This window comes from Cynocephalus volans, chromosome X (genome assembly GCF_027409185.1).
Source record: "Cynocephalus volans isolate mCynVol1 chromosome X, mCynVol1.pri, whole genome shotgun sequence".
NCBI classification, from domain to species: domain Eukaryota; kingdom Metazoa; phylum Chordata; class Mammalia; order Dermoptera; family Cynocephalidae; genus Cynocephalus; species Cynocephalus volans.
Genome location: NC_084478.1, coordinates 110,639,075 through 110,660,231, shown reverse-complemented (window position 1 = coordinate 110,660,231; position 21,157 = coordinate 110,639,075). Strand labels below are relative to the sequence as shown.

The window sequence follows — 21,157 nt, the reverse complement described above, 5'->3', positions numbered from 1 at the left end:
CCTGCTCTAGTGGATTCCTCAGATAGGGCTGAGGGGTGCAGAATCTCCTAAGTTCCTGTCTGTTGAAAACTGTTTTTCTATAAGCTGTGATATTTGAAGGGTCAGCCCTGCTGGATGTAAAATCTTTACTTCAGACTTTTTTTAAAAATTTTATCATTACACAATGTAAATATTTTTCTTTTTTGTGGCCCTTTACCAATTCCTCCTTAACCTCTCCTCCCCCTCCCCCTTTCCCACCGCTGGTGTCCTCAGTTCTGTCCTCTCCTTTTGAGAGTTCAAGGAATTTTTGTGATTGTTGCATCATTCTTCTTTCCTTCCTTTTTTCAGCTGCCGCTTATCAGTGAGGACATGTGGTATTTCTCTTTCTGTAAGTCTGGCTTATTCCACTGAACATGATTTTCTCTAAGTTCATCTATGTTGATGTGAATGGCACAATCTCACTCCTTTTTATGGCAGAGTTGTATTCCATTGTGTCTATATACCACATTTTCCTTACCCCGTCATCTGTCAGTAGACATTTAGTTTGCTTCTGACTCTTAGCTATTGTAAATAGAGCTGCGATAAACATGGGAGTGCAGGTATGCCTTCGACATGATGATTTCCATTCCTTTGGGTGTACACCCAACAGTGGGATTGCAGGATCATATGGCAGCTCTATCTGTAGTTGTGTGAGGAACCTCCATACTGTTTTCCGTAAGGGCTGCACTAACTTATAGTCCCACCAACAGTGTAGGAGGGCCCTTCTTTCTCCACATCCTCTCCACTATTTGTTATTCTCTGTCTTTCTGATTCTGGCCAGTCTAACTGGTGTGAGGTGATATCTCAATGTGGTTTTGATTTGCATTTCCCTGCTGCTTACTGATGTTGAGCATTCGCTTTTTCATCCGTAGGTTGGCCATTTGTGTATCTTCCTTTGAGAAATGCCTATCCAGCTCCTTTGCCCATTTTTTAGTTGGATTTGTTTGTTTGTTTGTTTGTTTGTTTTTACTGTTGTTTGCGTTCCTTGTATATTCTAGATATTAATCCCTTGTGGAATTCATAGTTTGTGAATATTTTCTCCCATTCTGTCGGTTGTCTTTTCACTCTGTTAATTGTTTCTTTGGCTGTGCAGAAGCTTTTTAGTCCATTTCTATTTTTATATTTTTATAAATATTCTGATCCGAGGTAGGTCTCATATCCTCAAATGCTTGTTTGAATATGATTAATTCTGTTTGAACTGTTCACTTAGTTTCTTTCCGCTTAATGGTTGTTTGCTTTGTGAGAAGTTGTGTTTCCTCATCTTTTTTTAGGAATGTTTTTGTATGGAATTTTTTTCTTTCTTTTGTGTATTTGTATGATATTGGTTTGTTTTACAAAAATCCTACTTTATCGATGCCAATTTTTGTCGGGATAGCAAAGTCCAGGCCTTTAAGCCTTTTTCTTTGCTTGTTTTGGTGGCAGAGGGAGAAGTTTTGAGTGCTCTGATTCTGTGGTCCTCTCATGTCCTGCAAGAGCATTTTTCTTTTCCATTAATGTTTTTTCCCCCTTTTGTTTCTTTTCCCCATCATTACTAAATGCCAAAGGATGCTTCACCCTTCCTCTTTGCCTTTTCTCTTCTTCTTCCATTTTTTTTTTTTTTTTTTTTTTTGTGGTGGGCTGATATGGGGATCCAAACCCTTGACTTTGGTGTTATAACACTGTGAAGCTATTTTTAAGTCTTGTAAGTCTTCCTTACCTCTTTAAATGTCACATATTTTGAAGTCTCTTCTCTATAGACCCTGCTCTTATCTTCCAGGATATCTTTTTGGTATTTTCAGACGTATCATGGGCCTAGTCATTCTGGCCGTACTTTTAGATCAACTTTAAGCTTGCCATCTTTCTTCCTCAGTATCTCTTGCAGCTCTTCTTGGTCTGTCTTTGCTTGCCACTAAGCCCACTGATGAGCGTGTGACAGATCATGTGCTGGAATATCGTGCTTTTTCTCGTTTTACTCACAATTATTTTGAAGTTTTGTCATCTGTTTCTAAGTGATGATGAGTATGTGCTTTTGGACAGATTTACATTTGTTTTTTCTTGGTGATTTGCATCATTTTGGAAGGAAGTATTGAGAGGCAGGTAGATAGATGGTCAATGTTGTCTTCTGCTCACTTACCCCTGATTTCTACTGACATTTTATCTTATGCCAATATGTATATGTATGAAGGCACACACAAACGTAAACACTTACACACACACTCGAGTCTATTCCTATTCTATGTCTACAGTGGAGGTCTCCTGAGGTGGCTGCCTGATTCACCATCTACAAGGGTACTTCAAAAAGTTCATGGAAAAACAGAATTAAAAGATAATACGGATCTTTTCATGAACTGTCTGAAATACCCAAGTATTTATTCAATAAATATTTTCTCCACTGCTAACCTTGGTGGCAGATAAGGGACTGTGGATGTCTTCTAAGGATTTGTAAATATTCTTCACTCTGAAGCAGGTTCATAAAGATGGACAAAAACGCCCCAGCCACACTACTAGACCTTGCTGTACGAAGTCTGCTGAGTAATGAATGTGTAGCTATCCATGCCCTTGAAGAGCTCCCAAGAGTCATGTTCGCTCCGTTTTTCACTGCCGCCTTCTTGGGTGGTCATAAGAAGGTACTGAGGGAAATGGTGAGGATTTGGCCCTATCCCTGTCTCCACGTCGGGACATTGAGAGTACGGGAGTCACAATATGACAATTTCGAAGCTATGATTGACGGTCTACAGATCCTTCCTGCCCAGAACTCTTCTTCTTGGTAAGACTATGTATAATAGAGACATAGTGAGTCAGCAGGAGGGTATGAGACGGGCGTAGGAGACGGCCTAACAGTCTTTCAAAGGTAGTTAATGGTGAATGCTGAGGATCTCTGTGAGGCTGTTGGTGGAACATTTGGGGTCACCTTAAGGACTCTAATGTCTTACAGAGTTGATTATGGAACAGAAGGGATTGAGGATACTATTAATAGATTTGCCTCCTGGGTATGATTACATGGAAAAAGGACATGGGCATTGAGACTGGGATCATCAGAAGAGAAGAAAAGATGGGGAAAAGAAAGAAAGGCGCTAAATTTTTATGGAAAAGGCTTTGTTGGTAAATGGTGTATGGACTGAAGACCAGGGATAAAGGGATTTTGTTTCAGCTTCCCATCATTGATCCTGCTGGGTTGTATTAAAATCAGCTACCTCTCAGATATTCTGTCTTCTCCTCTCTTTACAGGGGGCCAAAACTGAGGATTCTAGATTTAAGGCAGAATCCAGGCTGCAGGACCACATGCTCTGAGATCAGGACCACATTCCCTTTCTGTTTTCATTCATGTGTTCACTCTCAGCACTCTATCGTGAAAACAGAAGAAGCCCCACAAAGAGTTAGGTGCCCCGGAACTGTAAATTCAGAGTCTGAGCCTCAGTCATCCAGGGAACCTGTGGAATTATTAGTGAACATTTCCCTAGACGGTACCTGGAGAACAGGGCGATTTCTTTCTTTACTTCGAAATAAAGTAGAGCAGAGCTTTGGGTCCTTGCACCTCTGCTGCAGAGTTTTGCAATTTGATGGAAGGCTTGCCCATGAACACATCCTGCAGCTTCTGGATATGGGATGCATTGGTCACCTGAAAGTGGATGACATTTATCTGAGTCAAGTCACCACCCTTTTGGCTCAGATGACCCACCTCCACAGCCTTAGTATGTCTCACATCCGTTTTACATCTTGTGTGAGGAGAAGCTTTGGGACTTTTCTCACCCATCTTGGGCAGATAAACACCCTTCAGCAGATCCGTTTGCATTCCTGCCGCACGCATCCGCTTCAGGAACTGCTCAGGTGAGGAGCTGGGGAAAGACCTGGGTTCCCTGAACCACCCCGTTGTTAAGACAGGAGAGCAACCATTCTTGGATATTCCTAATCTCCTTGTAACCCATTCCTCCTTCCACCTCAATATGGGCACTGCTGGGTGTATGAAACTGGCCAGGCTAGAGAAACTAGAAAAGTAAGATGTGATCATTCATTCATTCAGTCAGTCAGTCGACCATGTGCAGACACCATGATAAGTCTGTAGATACATTGGTGAAAAAGACCCAGTCCTTCTCCCCTTGGAGTTTACAGCCTTTTAGGGAGGAAGGGGAGACGTTCAGATGGAGAAATGTTTTATGCTGTGGCACTGATGCACCTCATCATGGTCTGGCTAGAACAGTTAATACTGCCAGATCATTTTGCTCCTGTATTTTACCCAAGCATTAGGCCCTGAGTAGAGAGCTCGTCATTTGGGTTTTGGTCAAAGGGAATCCTTAGTTGACTGCTTTCCCAGTTCCCTCCCCACCAAATAAGTAAACTAAATCCACCATTGATTTCATTGTAAGTACTAAGTGCATTAAATTTTTTTCCACTTAATCTTTCCCACAACTCTACATAATAGTTGCTATTGTGAATGTTTAAAAATTTAAGAAACTGTATCTGAGAGTGGAAAAGTAATTTTCTTAGAGTCTGATTCCAAAGCCCACATTGTTAACTGCTGTTGCAACATATGTGCAAATTAGTTTATTCTAGAGCCGTAGATACCTCTAACTCAGGACTCCTTGTCCTCGTCCAATCCTCATTGTGCAGAAATAACTTTCTTTTTTCTGTCTACAGATGCCTGCCACCTCAGTTGGATGCATTGTATCTCTCTTTCTGTGGACTTTCTAACAGTGGCATCACTGTCCTGTCCCAGAGCCCTGCAGCCACCCATCTAAGATTGCTGAGTCTCAGCAACGTCGAGATATCCTGGGAACTTTCTGAGTCCTTCCAGACTCTGCTGGCAAGTGTCTCAGGCACCCTGGAGTATCTACAGATAACTAGTTGCCTGATAACTGATTCTACTCTCACTGCTGTCATTCCGGCCCTGAGCCGCTGTTCCCACCTCTGTGTCTTTAGCTTCGCCTCCAACCCCATTACAATGCGTGTGCTCACCAGTCTTCTGCAGCACTTAACAAACCTGACGGAGCTGAAGCGTGTAATTTATCCTGTCCCTGTCCATTGCTATGAACAATTGCATAATCCTCGCAGTTTGAACCGACAGAAGCTTTCTGAAGTGCAGGCCCAATTGAAGGCGATGCTGCAGGTGGTAAAGCGGAATGACATGCGCTGGACCAGTTCTCCTGAGTGATTTTCATGGTACAAGGACTTGATTTAACACTGACGTGTGGCCATTAAAGCACGTAGTGTTCTCACCTGATGCCCAAGTTTTGAGACACATATGTAAAATTTTATAGTTCCAGGAACCTCGCGTTAGGAAGATTCCATGTGTAACTGACCTCTATAAAAATAAAGAAATCTAAAGAAAACAGAGGGCTTTGAGAGGTCCTATGGGTCTCTTACCCATTGTCCTCCAAATCCTCCTCCTTGCTCCTGACCACAGTGTTGGGTATGTGACCTTGGCTGACCTAGTCATGGTATACCATTTCCCTGTCCAGACTAATTGGTTCACTTACGGGTACTTGACACAAGTCAAAAGAGTTGAAACCTTTTCTTGATGATATTTTGGAATAGTTGGTGGTTATTGAAGCCAATAATTTTACCCTCCAAGGTCCTTTAAACTTCTCATATTTATGACGGCCTTAGGCTGCTTATGAGAAACTATTTGCATCGAAAAGGAAAAAAAAACAAACCAAAACAAACAAACCAAACCTATGTCCACTACCTACTGGTGTCTTTATCAGTCCGTTGCTACCTCCTTTCTTAGGTCTTAGAAACCTGTGGCTCAGTCGTTCCTTATATCACACCCATTCACCAAGGATCTCTTATTAGTTCAGTACTGTTCCAGGTGCTAAGAATAAAAAGGCAAATAAGACAAAGCCCCTACTTCCAGCCACTCAGAATACAGCTGTTCCTATGATTTGTCTGTTCCCCTACTCTTTCTTAGGGCGTTTGGGAAAGTTATTTAAACCCCCTGTACCCCAGGTTTTTTTTTTTTTCACACACTCTGTTCAATCCACGCTGGCCTCTTTATGCTGTTGGATAGCTCCTCAACACTCAGGTCATGGCTTTAATGTTACCTCCTCGGAGAGGTTTTCTCTTACTTCCCTTTACTTATTGTACTTCCCTTGCTTCCTTTGCTTCCCTTACTTTACCATGTTGTAGCTCTCTCTCAATGTACCATGTATGTTCCCTTCATGGTACCCATCGTTCCATATGCATTTGCTCCCTCTGCTCTTACAGCAATAATTTGTGCATATCGTTTACCAGTTGAAGTGAAAGCACTGCACTTCAAAGACTTAGTAAGAGAATAGAATGTTAAAATAACTAATTAAATATCTGTTTGTATGATGACACATTAAAATGGTAAAACATTGCATTTCAACGACTTAGTAAGAAAAAGATGTAATATTAATTAATAACTTTTTCTAATCGTTTACATGCTGAAATGCCAACAGACTGAATGTCAATGAGTCAGTAACAAAAATGAATGAAAAGTTACTAATTAAAAATTAATGTACAGCGTTCCCTGTTGAAATGAAATCAGACCACAATTTAAAGACTTAGTAAGAAACAAGTTGCAAAGTAGTTAATGTGTTTATACTGTTTCCATGTTAAAATGATAACATACTGCTTTTCAGACTCAGTTAAAAAAATAATTAAAATTAAATAAATTTTGTTCTTGTTGGTTACATGTTGGAATAACATACTGTATTACAAAGACTTAGAGAAAAGAATGTAAAAAATAATAATTAATAAAAATAGTTAATAACGTTTTTATTGCTTCCATTGTGTAATGACAACATACTGCATTTCCAACTTAGAAAGTAAAACATGTTAAAATAACCAAAACAGAATTTGTATGTGTTTTTTTCTTGGTGGAATAACAGATGTGGTTTTAGTTTGCATTTCCCTGATGACAAGTGATGTTGGGCATTTTTTCATGTATCTGTTGGCCATTTGTGGGTCTTCCTTTGAAAAATGCCTATTCAGCTCCTTTGCCCATTTTTTAATTGGGTTACTTGTTTTTCCGTTGCAAAGTTGTTTGAGTTCATTGTGTATTCTGGATATTGATCCTTTGTCCAATGTTTATTTTGCAAATGTTTTCTCCCACTATGTTGGTTGTCTTTAACTCTGTTAATTGTTTCTTTTGCTGTGCAGAGCCTTTTTAGTTTGATATAATCCCACTTGTTTATTTTTCCTTTGGTAGCCCATGCTTTGGGGGTTGTATTCACGACATCAGTGCCCAGTCCCACTTCCTGGAGTGCTTCTCCTATGTTTTCTTTAAGTAGTCTTATTGTTTCAGGGTGTATATTTAATTCTTTAATCCATTTTGAGTTGATATTGGTATATGATGAGAGATATGGGTCTAGTTTCGTTCTCCTGCATATGGATATCCAGTTATCCCAGCACCATTTGCTGAAGAGGCAGTCTCTTCCCGAATGTATAGGCTTGGTGTCTTTGTCAAAGATCAGATGGCTGTAGGTGGGTGGGTTGATTTCCGGATTCTCTATTCTATTCCATTGATCACTCTGTCTGTTTTTATGCCAGTGCCATGCTGTTTTGGTTATTATAGCTTTGTATTATTGCTTGAAGTCAGGTAGTGTTATGACTCCAGCTTTATTTATATATTTCTTTCTTTCTTTCTTTCTTTCTTTCTTTCTTTCTTTCTTTCTTTCTTTCTTTCTTTCTTTCTTTCTTTCCTTCCCTCCCTCCCTCCCTCCCTCCTTCCTTCCTTCCTTCCTTCCTTCCTTCCTTCCTTCCTTCCTTCCTTCCTTCTTTCTTTCTTTTTGCTCAGAATTGCTTTGACTATGAATGGTCTTTTGTTATTCCATATAAATGGCTAGATAGCTTTTTCCTTTTCTGAGAAAAATGTAATTGGAATTTTCGTGGGGATTGCATTGAATTTGTATAGCACTTTGGGTAGTATGGACATTTTCACAATGTTGATTCTTCCAATCCAAGTGCATGGGATATCTTTCCATCTTCTTGTGTCCTCTTTAATTTCTCTCAACAGTGGTTTGTAATTCTCAGTATAGAGCTTTTTCACATCCTTGGTTAACTCTATTCCTAAGTATTTTATTTTGGGGGTGGCTATCGTAAATGGGCAAGCTTTCTTGATTTCTCTTTCTGCATGTTCACTACTGGAGAATAGAAATGCTACCGATTTTTCTGTGTTGATTTTGTATCCTGCAACTTTGCTGAAATCATTTATCAACTCCAAGAGTTTTTTTGTAGAGGCTTTAGGCTGTTTCATGTCATCTGCAAACAGGGACAGTTTGACTTCATCTTTTCCAATCTGGATGCCCTTTATTTCCTTCTCTTCTCTGATTGATCTGGCTAGTACTTCCAACACTATGTTCAATAGGAGAGGTGAGAGTGGGCATCCTTGTCTAGTTCCTGTTCTTAAGGGAAAGCTTTTCCCCATTCAGAATGATATTGGCAGTGGGTTTATCATAAATGGCTTTAATTATGTTGAGATACTTTCCGTCTCTACCTAAATTGTAGAGAGTCTTTATCACGAACGAGTGTTGAATTTTGTCAAATGCTTTTTCAGCATCAATAGAGATGATCATATGGTCCTCGTGTTTGATTTGGTTGATGTGGTGTATCACATTTATTGCTTTGCATATGTTGAACCAACCTTGCATCCCTGGGACGAATCCCACTTGATCACGTTGTATAATTTTGCGTATGTGCTGCTGTACTCTGTTAGCTAGTATTTTATGGAGGATTTTTGCATCTATATTCATCAAGGATATTGGCCTGCAGTTTTCTTTTCTTATTATATCTTTGTCTGGTTTTGGTATCAGGGTGATGTTTGCTTCATAGAATGTGTTTGGGAGAATTGCCTCTGTTTCAACCTTTTGGAATAGTTTGTAGAGAACTGGTGTCAATTGCTCTTTGAATATTTGGTAGAATTCTGCAGTGAACCCATCTGGTCCTGGGCTTTTCTTTGTTGGGAGCCTTCTGATAACAGCTTCAATCTCTTTTAGTGTTATTGGTCTGTTCAGATTTTCTACATCATCATGGCTCAGTTTTGGCAGTTTGCGTGGGTCCCGAAATTTAGCCATTTCCTCCAGATTTTCAAATTTGTTGGCATATAGTGGTTTATAGTAGTCAATAATGATTTCTTGTATTTCTGCAGTATCAGTTGTAATACCACCTTTTTCATTTCTAATTTTTGTTATTTGGGGCTTCTGTCATCTCCTTTTAGTTAGCCATACTAGTGGTTTGTCAATTTTATTTATCTTTTCAAAAAACCAACTTTTTGTTTCATGGATCTTTTGTATCATTTTTCAGATTTCTATTTCATTTAGTTCTCCTCTGATCTTAATGATTTCTGTCCATCTGCTAAATCTGGGTTTGGATGGTTCTTGTTTTTCTAGTTCTTTAAGTTGAAGTATTAGACTGTTTACTTGCCATCTTTCCATTCTTCTGAAGTAAGCATTTAATGTGAGAAATTTCCCAGTTAGTACTGCTTTTGCAGTATCCCACAGGTTTTGGTATGATGTATCATTGTTTTGATTAGTTTCAATAAATTTTTGATTTCCTGTTTGATTTCTTCTTGGACCCATATGTCATTAAGTAGAATGCTCTTTAATTTCCATGTGTTTGTATTGTTTCCAGAATTTCGTTTGTTATTGATTTCTAGTTTTAAGCCATTGTGATCTGAAAAAATACATGGGATAATTCCAATTTTTTTGAATTTGCTGAGACTTGATTTGTGACCTAACATGTGATCTATCCTGGAGAATGATCCATGTGCTGATGAGAAGAATGTATATTCTGAGGTTTCTGGATGGAATGTTCTGTAGATATCTGCCAAGTCCAATTGGTCTTGAGTGTTGTTTAGATCTTGTGTTTCTCTGCTGATTCTTTGCCTAGATGATCTGCCCAATATTGATAGTAGGGTGCTCAGGTCCCCTGCTGTTATGGTATTATTGTCTATCTCCTTCTTTAGGCCAATTAGAGTTTGCTTTATAAATCTGGCTGCTCCAACATTGGGTGCATATATATTTATGATTGTTATGTCTTCTTGATGGATGAGTCCTTTTATCCTTATGTAGTGGCCCTCTTTACCTCTTTTTATGGTTTTTAGTTTAAAGTCTATTTTATCAGATATAAGAATAGCTACTCTGGCTCATTTTTCATTTCTATTTGCATGGTATATCTTTTTCCATCCTTTCACTCTCAGTCTATGTGTGTCTTTATGGGTGAGGTGAGTCTCTTGAAGGCAGCAAACAGTTGGGTCCATACTTTTACTCCAGTCAGTCAGTCTCTGTCTTTTGAGTGAGGAATTTAATCCTTTTACATTAAGAGTTGTTATTGAAAAGTGTTGATTTACTCCTAGCATTTTATTGATTTTTATTTGGATGTCTTAAGTGTCTTTTGTTCATTTCTTTCTGATTTAATGTTTGTCTTCTGTTTTTTTTGGTTTCCTGGGTTGTAGATAAACTTTTTTTTTCCTCATTGTTAGCATTTTTATTTAACTAGTGGGTTTTGAATTTTCTTGAGTTTTTATGGCAGTGGCAGTTATTATTCAGGTACCAAAAAAGAAAGACAGTGTCTTTTGCAAAGTAGAAGTTTTCAATTTTAATGAAGTCCAAGTTATTAAAGACTTCTTTCATAGATAGTGCCTTCGGCGTTATATATAAAAACCCCAAATCATCTGGGTTTTCTCCTATGTTCTATAACTTGCCTTTTGCTGGGTCTGTGATCCAGTTTGAGCTATTATTTACAAAGACTTAACGGGTCTGTGTCTAGATTCAGGTTGTTGCATTTGGGTGTGCAGTTGTTTCAGCACCATTTGTTTTAGAGACTATCTTTTCTCCATTGCATTGCCTTTGTCCCTTTTTCAAAGTTCAGTTGACTATATTTGTGTGGATCTGTTTCTGGCCTATCAATTATATTCCAATGCTTGATCTGCTTATTCTTTCACCAATACCACAGTGTCTGGAACACCGTTGCTTTAAAGTGAGTCTTGACATTGGGTAGTGTCAGTCATTTGACTTTCTTCTTCCTCTTCAGTATGGTATTGGGTATTCTGGGTCTTTGCTTCTCCATGTAAGCATTAGAATCCATTTGATCATATTCACAAAATAACTTGCTTTGATGGTGATGAATCTATAGATCCAGTTGGGAAGAACTGATATCCTGACAACATCTTGAGTTTCTACCCACAAACAAAGAATATGTCATTTATTCAGTTCTTTGACTTCTTTCTTTGGAGTTTTGTAGATTTCCTCTTACAGATCTTATGGGTGTGCATGTGTGCGTGTGCGTGTGCGTGTGTATCTGTGTGTGTGTGTGTGTGTGTGTGTGTGTGTGTGTGAGAGTGTCAGTATAAGTGTGTGTATCTAGGTGACCCCTAAGTCTTTTGCATTGTGGGGTGCTAATGTAAATTATATTGTGTTTTTAATTTCAAATTCCAATTGTTCGTTTCTGGTATGAAGGAGAACGATTAACTTCTTTATATTAACCTTGTAACCTGCAACCTTGATTTAATTGCTTATTAGTTCCACGAGCATTTTTTAAATATGTTTATTTATTCCTTCTGATTTTCTACACAGACAAACATGTCATCTCTGAGCAAAGACAGTTTTATTTTTTCCCTCCCAATCCGTATACTTTTTATGTCCCTTTCTTGTGATATTGTGTTAGCCAGGATATCTAGTATGATGATGAAAAAAATTGGCGAGCAGGAACATCTTTGTTTTGTTCCTCATCTTAGCAGGAAAGCTTCCAGTTTTTAACCATTAGGTATGATGTTAGCTGTAGGGGTTTTGTACATGTACCCCTCTATTCCAAGTTTGTTTTTTGTTTTTTTGGTTTTTTATTTTAAATCAACTTTATTGAGTCATAATCTATACATAAAATGTGTCCATTGTAAAACTGTAATTTGAGGAGTTTTGTTTTGTTTTGTGTTTTTACCCCACCCAATTATCCCCCAACTTTCCTCCCCATCTCCCCCCCCACCCCCACTCCACTTTGTGGCCTTAGGAATGTTCCCTCCGTCTATAAGACCAGCACACTATTGTGGTCTTTCTTTCCTTCTTTCCTTCTCTCTTAGCTCCCACATATGAGTGAACACATGTGGTATGTGTTCATATCCCTATGTGCTTTGCTTATTTCAGTCAAAATAAGTTACTCCAGGTTCATCCATGTTGTTGCTATTGGGAGTGTTTCATTCTTTTTTACGTCAGGGTAGTATTCCACAGTGTATATATACCCCAGTTTCCTGACCAGTCATCCATTGATGGACATTTCCTTTTGCTCCATATCTTGGCTGTTGCAAACAGAGGTGCTCTGAGGTTTTTCTTTCTTTTTTTTAAAGTCATGAGTGGCTGTTGGATTTTCTCTAATGTTTTTTATGCATCCATTGATATGATCGTGTGGTTTTCCTTCAACAGCCTGTTGTTGTGGTAGATTACATTAATTGATTTTCAAATGTCACATCAGCCTTGCATACCTGGAATAAATTCCACTTGGTCTGGGTGTAGAATTATTTTTACACATTGGTGGATTTGATTTGCCAGTATTTTGTTGAGGATGTTTGCATCTATGTTCACGAGAGATATTGGTATGTAGTTTTATTTTCTTTTTATGTCTTTGCCTGGTTTTGCTATTTAATGCTGGCTACATAGAATGAGTCAGGAAGGGCAGATTAAGCATCCCTAATCCAAAAAATTCAAACCCCAAATGCACCAAAACCTAAAACTTTTTGAGTGCTGACATGACACTCAAAGCAAGTGCTCACTGGAGCATTCCAGATTTTGGATTTTTGAATTAGGGATGTTCAAATTGTATGTGTTCTGCAAATATTCCAAAATATGAAAAAAGAAATCCCAAATCCAAAACACTTCTGGCCCCAAGCATTTTGGATAAAAGATACTCAATCTCTATTCCCTCTGCTTCTTCTATCGTCTGGAAGAGATTGTACAGAATTGGTATAATTTCTTCTATGTTTGGCAGAATACACAGTGGAACCCATCTGGGCCTTGTGCTTTCTGCTTCAGAAGGTTATTAATTATAGATTCATTTGAAATAAATGTAGGCTTATTAAGATTGTCTATTCAAAATGGATTTTAAGTTGTGAAATAGACGGGTTTATGATCTTTTATTGTTTTGTGTTTTGTGTATTTAATTGCTTGATTGAGATATATTTACCCATTTAAATTGTACAGTTTAGTGGCTTTTAGGGTATTCACATATATGTGCAATGACCACCCTAGTCAATTTTAGAATATTTTTATTCCCTCAAAAAGAAATCTCTTACCTTTGAGCAATCGCCTCCTATACTCCCATTCCACAAGCCTTAAGCAACTACTCATCTACATCGTCTTGTTAGATTTCCCTATTTGGGACATTTTGTTGGAACAAAATCATATAATACATGATCTTTTGCGACTGGCTTCTTTCACTTAGCATGGTGTTTTCAAAGTTGATCCATGAATAATATTCAATTGTGTACATATACCACACTTGGTTTATCTGTTAGTTGATGAACGTTTGGATTATTTCCACTTTTGGCTAAAATGACTAATGCTGCTATAAATATCCAACTATAATTTTTGTGTGAGCATGTGTTTTCCTTTCTCTTAGGTATAAACCTAGAGTGGAATTGTTGGGTCATATGGCAACTCTGTGTTTTTTTCTTTTAGGAAGTTCCACACAGTTGTTCAAAGCGACCAGCAGTGTTTGAGCATTCTGATTTCCCCACATCCCTGCCCGTACTTGGTATTAAACGACGATTTCATTTCGGCCACCATGTTGGGTTTGAAGTGGTATCTTATTGTTTTTCATTTGAATTTTCTCAGTGATTAATGATGTTGACCATCTTTTCATACGATTATTGCCTAGTTTTATATCTTCTTCAGAGTAATGTCAATTCAGATCATTTGCCCATTTTTTAATAGTTATTCATCCTTTTATTCTTCACATATTCTAGGCACAAGTCCCTTATCACATATATGTCTTGTAAATATTTTTCCCATTGTGTAGATTGTATTTTCACTTTATTGACGGTGTCCTTTGAAAGCATGAAACTTTTCACTATTGATAAAATCCTAATTATCTATTTTTTCATTTGTTGCTCATGTTTTTGTTGTCACCATCTGAGAATCCTTTGACAAATCTGAGGTCACAAAGATTTATTCTTATATTTTCTTATAAGAATTTATAGCTTTAGCTCTTACATTTAGTTTTTTTATCCATTTGGTGTTAATTTTTTTATATGATGTGAAGTAAAGTTGCAATTTCATTTTCTTCCACGTGGCCTTCTAATTGTCCCTAAATCATTTGTAAAAAAGAATATTCTTTTTCACCACTGAATGGCCTTGGAACCCTTGTCAAATATCAACTGGCTGTATATACTTGGTTTTGTTTCTGCCCTCTCAGCTCCGTTTCATTGATTTATATGCATATCCCTATGGTCGTACCACAGTTTCTTGATTACTGTTGCTTTGTGTTAAGTTTTGAAGTAGGGAACTGCAAATCTTCCTTCTCTGTGCTTTTTCAAGATTATTCTGGCTAATCTGGGTCTCTTGCAATTATGTATGCATTTTAAAATAAGCTTGTCAATGTCTACAGAAAAATCTGCTGGGTTTGTGATAGATATTGCATTGAATCTGGAGGTTGACTTGGGGGTTATTGCCATCTTAATAATTTGTCTTCTGATCCATGATCACAGGATGTTTTACCATCTACTTAGATCTTGTTTAATTTCTTTCAAAAATCTTTTATGGTTTTCAGATGTAAAGTCTGCAACCCTTTTGTTAAATTTACTTGCAAACATTTTACTCTTTTTGGTGCAATTGTAAGTGGACTTATTTTCTTAATTTTCATTTTAAAATATAGTATTTAGAAATCAAGTGTTTAGAGTGACAATTGATTGTTGTATACTGATCTCGTATCTGCCAATTTTGCTGAGCTTGTTTATTAGTTCTAACAGTCTTTTAGTGGATTTCTTCAGATTTTTTATGTACAAGTTTACGTCATCTTTAGATAGAGACAGTTTTACTACTTCCCTTCCATTCTTCATGGCTCTTCTTTCTTTCTTTCTTTCTTCTTTTTTAAATTTTATTTTATCAATATACAGTGTAGTTGATTTTCATGTCCCTTTATCAATTCCTCCTTTTCCCTCTTCCCGCTACCCCCTCAATCAGCATCATATCTGTTCACGTGTCCTAACATGTTTAAGGAATTGTTGATTGTTGTACGCTCTTCCCTACCACCCTCCCTCCCATTGATTTGTTTGTATATTTATGGATTTATTTTTATTAACTCCTACAAATAAGTGATAATATGCAGCATTTCTCTTTCTGTCCCTGGCTTATTTCACTTAATATAATTTTCTCTAAGTCAATCCATGGTGCTGTGAACGGTAGTATTTCATTTTTTTTAATAGCAGAGTAGTATTCCACTGTGTAGGTATGCCACATTTTCCTTATCCACTTGTCCGACGATGGGCATTTAGGCTTGTTCCAACTCTTGGCTATTGTAAATAGCACTGCAATAAACATGAGGGTATAGGTATCCTTTGAACATGATGATTTCCACTCCTCTGGGTATATTCCCAGCAGTGGAATAGCTGGGTCATATGGTAGATCTATCTGTAATTGTTTGAGGAATCTCCATACCATTTTCCATAAAGGCTGCACCATTTCACAGACCCACCAACAGTGTGAGAGTGTTCCTTTTTCTCTGCAACCTCGTCAGGATTTATCATTCTCATTCTTTGGATATTAGCCACCCTAACTGGAATGAGATGATATCTCAAGGTGGTTTGGATTTGCATTTCCCAAATACTGAGTGATGTTGCGTATATTTCTTGTGAGAGTGGCCTACTAGCAACAAATTTTCTCAGTTTTCGTTTTATGTGGGAATGTCTTTATTTCACCTTCATTTTTGAGATCGTTTTGCTGGATGTAGTATTATGTGGGTGTAATGTGAGGTTATATAACCAGTGAAACTGGTATAGGTAATTTAAAACACTTAGATCAACTAGGCTCCACCTGAGAATACAAATTCAAAAAATAAAATATCTATTTTTATTATATTCTACATTATCATCAGAGAGAAGATAAATACCTGTTCTTATTCGCCTAAGGATTCACATACGCAAGGAGTCTTATTAAAAATGCTTCCGAGGTGAAGTTTCTTTGAGAAGGGTTGTTGTTTGAGTGTGTGTTTATGTGTGTATTTATATGTGTGTGTATAGTGGAAGATCAAGTTCTTCTCTGGGAATTCTTGTGTTCCATTTTGTGAGAATTATATAAGCATTTTCAGGTGTAATAAATTAAACTGACTACATATGAATTGTATGTAAGAAAATTTATTAAATTTATAAAATTTATTATAAAAATTTACCAAATTTATTCAACCCTTTCAGGTGCAGAAAAAATATTATACCTTCATAGCCTTAGGAAAAAATACTTTTTCACTTTCTCACCCATAGACATACAGAGAGTTTGAACTTCAGTTCTACAATCTGAGCAAGGTGTCAAATGCAAATACAGACACAAGTACATATGCAAACAAGCCTTGTGGGGAAGAAAAGGTGAATCATTGTATGGAGATGACTGAGAATGGGTACTGGGTCACTTTCATCATTTTATTTGGAGTTTTCTCCATTCTTCAGGTAATCGTGTCCTTTCCCATTCACTTTGGAATTCCCTCACCCCAAACCACTGAATTAATTAAACAAAAGATACATTTCCAACACACTATTTCACATTCTGAAGTATCACAGGGTTTCTCTGTTGAGCCTTGTTAGCAAAGCTAGAAAAGCAAATCACTGAACCGAGAGAGAAGTTTACCAGTCTCTTCCCTGGAGATGAAAATTTTATTCATGAATTCCATCAGAAAACCAGACCAGGCCTTTCAGAATCCAACTTGAAAAAAAAAACTTGAATAAGCCAAACTTACCAGTTTGCAACCAGTGTTTTGTCACCACTGAGAAAAACAGTCAAAAAAAAAAAATATATATATATATATGTGCCTGAGAGCATTGATTAGGCACCATACTCGGAAACATGAAAGCATAGAAATTGAATTTAGTCCTCTACATCTTGCTGAGAATGCCTCATGAGTCATAATAGCTCAGGAATCAGGGAGTTCAGGGAGAAGTGCAAACAATCACAAAGGCAAGCTGCTCATTAAATTTACTAATCAAGTAACTGCTCTCCAATTCAGTGGATGATCAAGAGATGAGCAGATCTTGGTAGGTCCACCAGAGACATCAAACTATAATTTTAAAAAAAATCAGTGTCCCAGAGACCTCCAGTTCTGGCCAAGCTAGAGTATGTCCACTCCTCCTAGGTGGTCCCTCTACGTCAAAACACTCTGGGTACAACAGAGCAGACAAGCAAATGGAACTCCAGAGTGTGGGAAGGAGGAGACAGACTGGCTAGAGCACTCAAGACTTGAGTAAGGACACAGCAGTGATTTCTTTTGTTTTTCTTATCTCCTCCCAAATGTCCCAGACAGGGCACTACGGAAGTCTCCAATGAAGAACCACCAGCACTCACAGACATGAACCTCTAAGTAAAGCCCATTCCCTTACACAAAACAAAAACAAAAGCAAAGACAGAAAAAGGGTGTTCTAAATACCAAAAACCCTGTTTTTGGCAAATATCCCTCCCCCACGGCAGACAAACACCAGTGGAAAGCCTCAGCTCTAACTCCTGAGGTTTTAGAGACCAAAAGGGAAGGTGATCTTCTGCCCTAAACAGCCTCTCTGACGCCAGTGGTGATGATCCCATTCCCCTGTCAGGGTATTGTCAGTGAGGTCCAGCAACAAGCTGAGCCTTTACCTCCAACCAACATCAATGATCCTGAACAAGGCAGTGCAAGTTGGGACTAGTATGCATTCCATTTATCCCCATCTCTGGTGTCAGTGATGGCCAGTAGAAAGTTGAACCTCCACACCCATCCAACATCAATGAGGTGGTATGAGGTGGGGCTAGTCAACACTCCACCTTCCCTCTCACCACTCCTGTGTGAGCTAGGCCTGATTCAGAGCTGAGCTTCTTTCTTCCTCTACCTCTCATCAGGATGGAATGAGGTGACAGCAGGCAGGGTAGGTTGGCACTCTGCTTTCCCCCTTCTTCCCCTGATGTCCTCAGAGACCAGTGGGGAACTAGGTTTCTGACTCGCACCCTATAGCAACAAATTATTGAGTCAGCAACCCAGTTCCCCCTTTCCGAGTGCCAGCAGGCCCTGTGGAGACGGAGCTTATGTTCCCTACGTTGAGGCAACCAATGTGTTGTGAATTGGTGCCCCTCTTTCATTGGAAAGATGTCACTGCAACTGGGGTAACAGTTCATCTCTCACCCTAGCCAACTGCAAAGAGGTAAGGAACCTCAGAAATCCATTTTTTCAGTGTGGTATCAGAACACAAATCTCTGTGTTACACCAAAGACTCAAGCCAAAAGTGGAGATTAAACTTAGGATCCAGGGTCTCACGAAGTGGTTTCCAAATATCCAGGATGCAATAGAAATTCACCACACCAAGAACCAAGAAAATGACATGCTGAATAATAAAAGACAACCTACAGATGCCAACACTAAAGTGAATAAGATGTTGGAATTATCTGACGAGCTTTGGAAGTGACCTTGAAATAATTCTTCAGCAAGCAATTACAAATTCTCTTGAAATGAGTGAAAAAATTGGAAACCTCAGCCAAAAAATATTGAAGTTATAAGAAAGAAACGAGTGGAAATTATAAAACTCAAAAAATACAAAAACGAAAAAAAAAGAAAGAAAGAAATGTTGCCAGATGGGATCAATCATAGAGTGGAGATGACAGAAGATAGAACCAGTGAAATTGAGGACATGTCATTAGAATGTACCTAATGTAAACAACACAGGAAGAATAGACTGAACAAAAAGATCATGGCCTCAGAGAATTGTGGAAACATAACAAAAAAGCTCACATTCATACTGTCCGATTTGTAGAAGGAGAAGAGAGAGAGAGAGAGAGAGAGAGAGAGAGAGAGAGGAATAAAAAAAGTATTGGAAGAAATAACGGTTGAAAACTTCCCAGATAAGGCATAATGATTGGAAAGAAAGAAATAAAAATATCCCTATTTTCAGATGACATGCTATATATTCTAAAGACTCTTCAAAAACAAAATTCTAGAACTAGTATGTAAGTTCAGCAAATTGGTGGGATACAAGGTTCACACACACAAATCAATTGCATTTGTATACAGTAACAACGAAACTGTGGAAACTTCAATGTAAAGCACAATACCATTTACAAATGCTCTAGAGAAAATAAAATTGTTGTTTATAAATGTAACAAAACATGTATAGGACCTATATCCTGCACATTCCAAAACACCGATGAAAAAAATCAGAGACCTAAATAAATGTAGACACATAAGTGGTCGTGGATTAGAAGACTCAATACAGCAAAGATGTCAATTCTCCCCAAGCAGAGCTATAAGTCTAATGTAATTTCTATCAAAATTCCAGCAAGGTATTTCAGACATAGAGAAGCTTATTCTAAACTTTATATGGAAATACGCAAACCCTAGAATAGCTAGACACATGCTTGATGAAAAATAATAAAGTGAAAGAAATTACTCCGTTTTATGTTGATCTTACTGCATAGCTACAGCAATCTAGACAGTGTGGCACTGGCAGAGGAGTGAACACATATATCAACAGAACAGAATGTAGAACCCAGAAATAAACCTACTCAAATACGTTCAACTGATTTTTGAGAAGAGCACATAAGCAATTTAATGGAGGAAAGATAGACTATTGCACAAATGATGCCGAAGTGGTTGGACATCCATAGGCAAAAATAATAGTAATAATTGATTAATAAAAAAGGAAAAATGAGCCTTTATCGAAACCTCACAACTTATACAAAATTTAACACACAATGGGCCACAGGCTTAAATGTAAAATGTAACACTGTAATAGTTTTGAAAACATCAAAGGAGAAACTCTTTGGGATCTAGGGCTAGGCAGAGTTCTTTGACTTGACATCAAAAGCACAATAAAAAACAATCAATAAATTAGACCTCACTGAAATTAAAAACTTTGGCACTGTTAAAGACCTTGTGAAAGGGATGAAAATAAAAGCTACAGGCTGGGAAAAGTATTTGCAAGCCACTTATCCAACAAAAGAGTAGTATCTAGAAAGTTAAAATAACTCCCAAAACTCAACAATAAACAGTCAAAGAATCCAAGTAGAAAATGGGTGTCTCAGTCCAATTTCTGTTGCTTGTAAGAGAATACCTAAAACTGGGTAATGTAGAAAGAAACGGAATTTATTTCTTTCAGTTTTGAAGGCTGGGAAGCCTAAGGTCTAGGGGGCACAACTGGTGAGGGCCTTCTTCCTGGTGGAAACTATCTACGGAGTCCTGCGGCAGCATAGGCAATCACCAGTCCACACCCATGAGAACCCATTAAACCATTAATCCATTATTTCATAAATGGGTTAAACCATTCACGAGATCACAGTCCTCACAAGCTTATCACCTCTTAGAGGCTCCACCTTTCAACACTGCCACATTGGGGGAATCAAGTTCCCATGTGAGCTTTGGAGGGGACAAACGTTCAGATCTTAGTAATGGGCAGAAGACACGAAAACATTTATTTTTTTTCACGGAAGAAGTTATACAGGTGGCAAATAAGCACACGAAAATGTCTCCAATATCATTAGACATCAGAGAAATACAATTTAATAGAATGGTGAGATATCACTACGCACATATTAGAACAGCTAAAAAAAAAATAGTGATAACACCAAATACTGTTGAAGATTTGGGGAAATTAGATCACTCATACATTGCTGGTGGAAATGTAAAACTGTTTCAGCCACTTTGGAAAGCAGCATGGCAATTACTTTAAAAATTAAACATGAACTTAATATGCCAGCCAGAAATCTGTCTTGTGGGCTTTTAGACCAGAGAATTGAAAGCTTAATTTCGTACAGAAACTTGTACATGATTGTTCACGGCAGCTTTATTTGTAAATAGCTAACAAGTGGAAATAACCCAAATGTCCTTGAATGGATGAATGGCTAAACAAACTGTGGTGCATGTGTACCATGGAATACCCCTCAACAATAAAAAGTGACAGACTCTTGACAAATGCAGAAATTTTGATGGATCGCCTGGGAATTAAGGTGAGAAAAAAAAAAAAGAGGAAATCCCCCAAATTACATGCAATTCCATTTAT

The 21,157-nt window shown here is 37.9% G+C and overlaps 1 protein-coding gene across 1 annotated transcript; it reads left to right on the top strand.

Annotated features, from left to right (window-relative positions):
• The first annotated feature begins 2,474 nt into the window (after positions 1-2,474).
• On the top strand, positions 2,475-5,146 carry LOC134368182 (melanoma antigen preferentially expressed in tumors-like). Its single transcript, XM_063084726.1, has 3 exons — positions 2,475-2,764; positions 3,226-3,825; positions 4,633-5,146. The coding sequence occupies exons 1-3, from the start codon at positions 2,475-2,477 to the stop codon at positions 5,144-5,146; spliced, it is 1,404 nt and encodes a 467-aa protein (XP_062940796.1).
• Positions 5,147-21,157: the final 16,011 nt, after the last annotated feature.

Bases quoted from the DNA above. Each gene is read 5' to 3' on its own strand.
- LOC134368182 (XM_063084726.1), top strand. From the start codon at position 2,475: ATGGACAAAAACGCCCCAGCCACACTACTAGACCTTGCTGTACGAAGT. The intron at 2,765-3,225 runs GTAAGACTATGT...CTCTCTTTACAG, and splicing joins GCCCAGAACTCTTCTTCTTG to GGGGCCAAAACTGAGGATTC. The intron at 3,826-4,632 runs GTGAGGAGCTGG...TTCTGTCTACAG, and splicing joins CCGCTTCAGGAACTGCTCAG to ATGCCTGCCACCTCAGTTGG.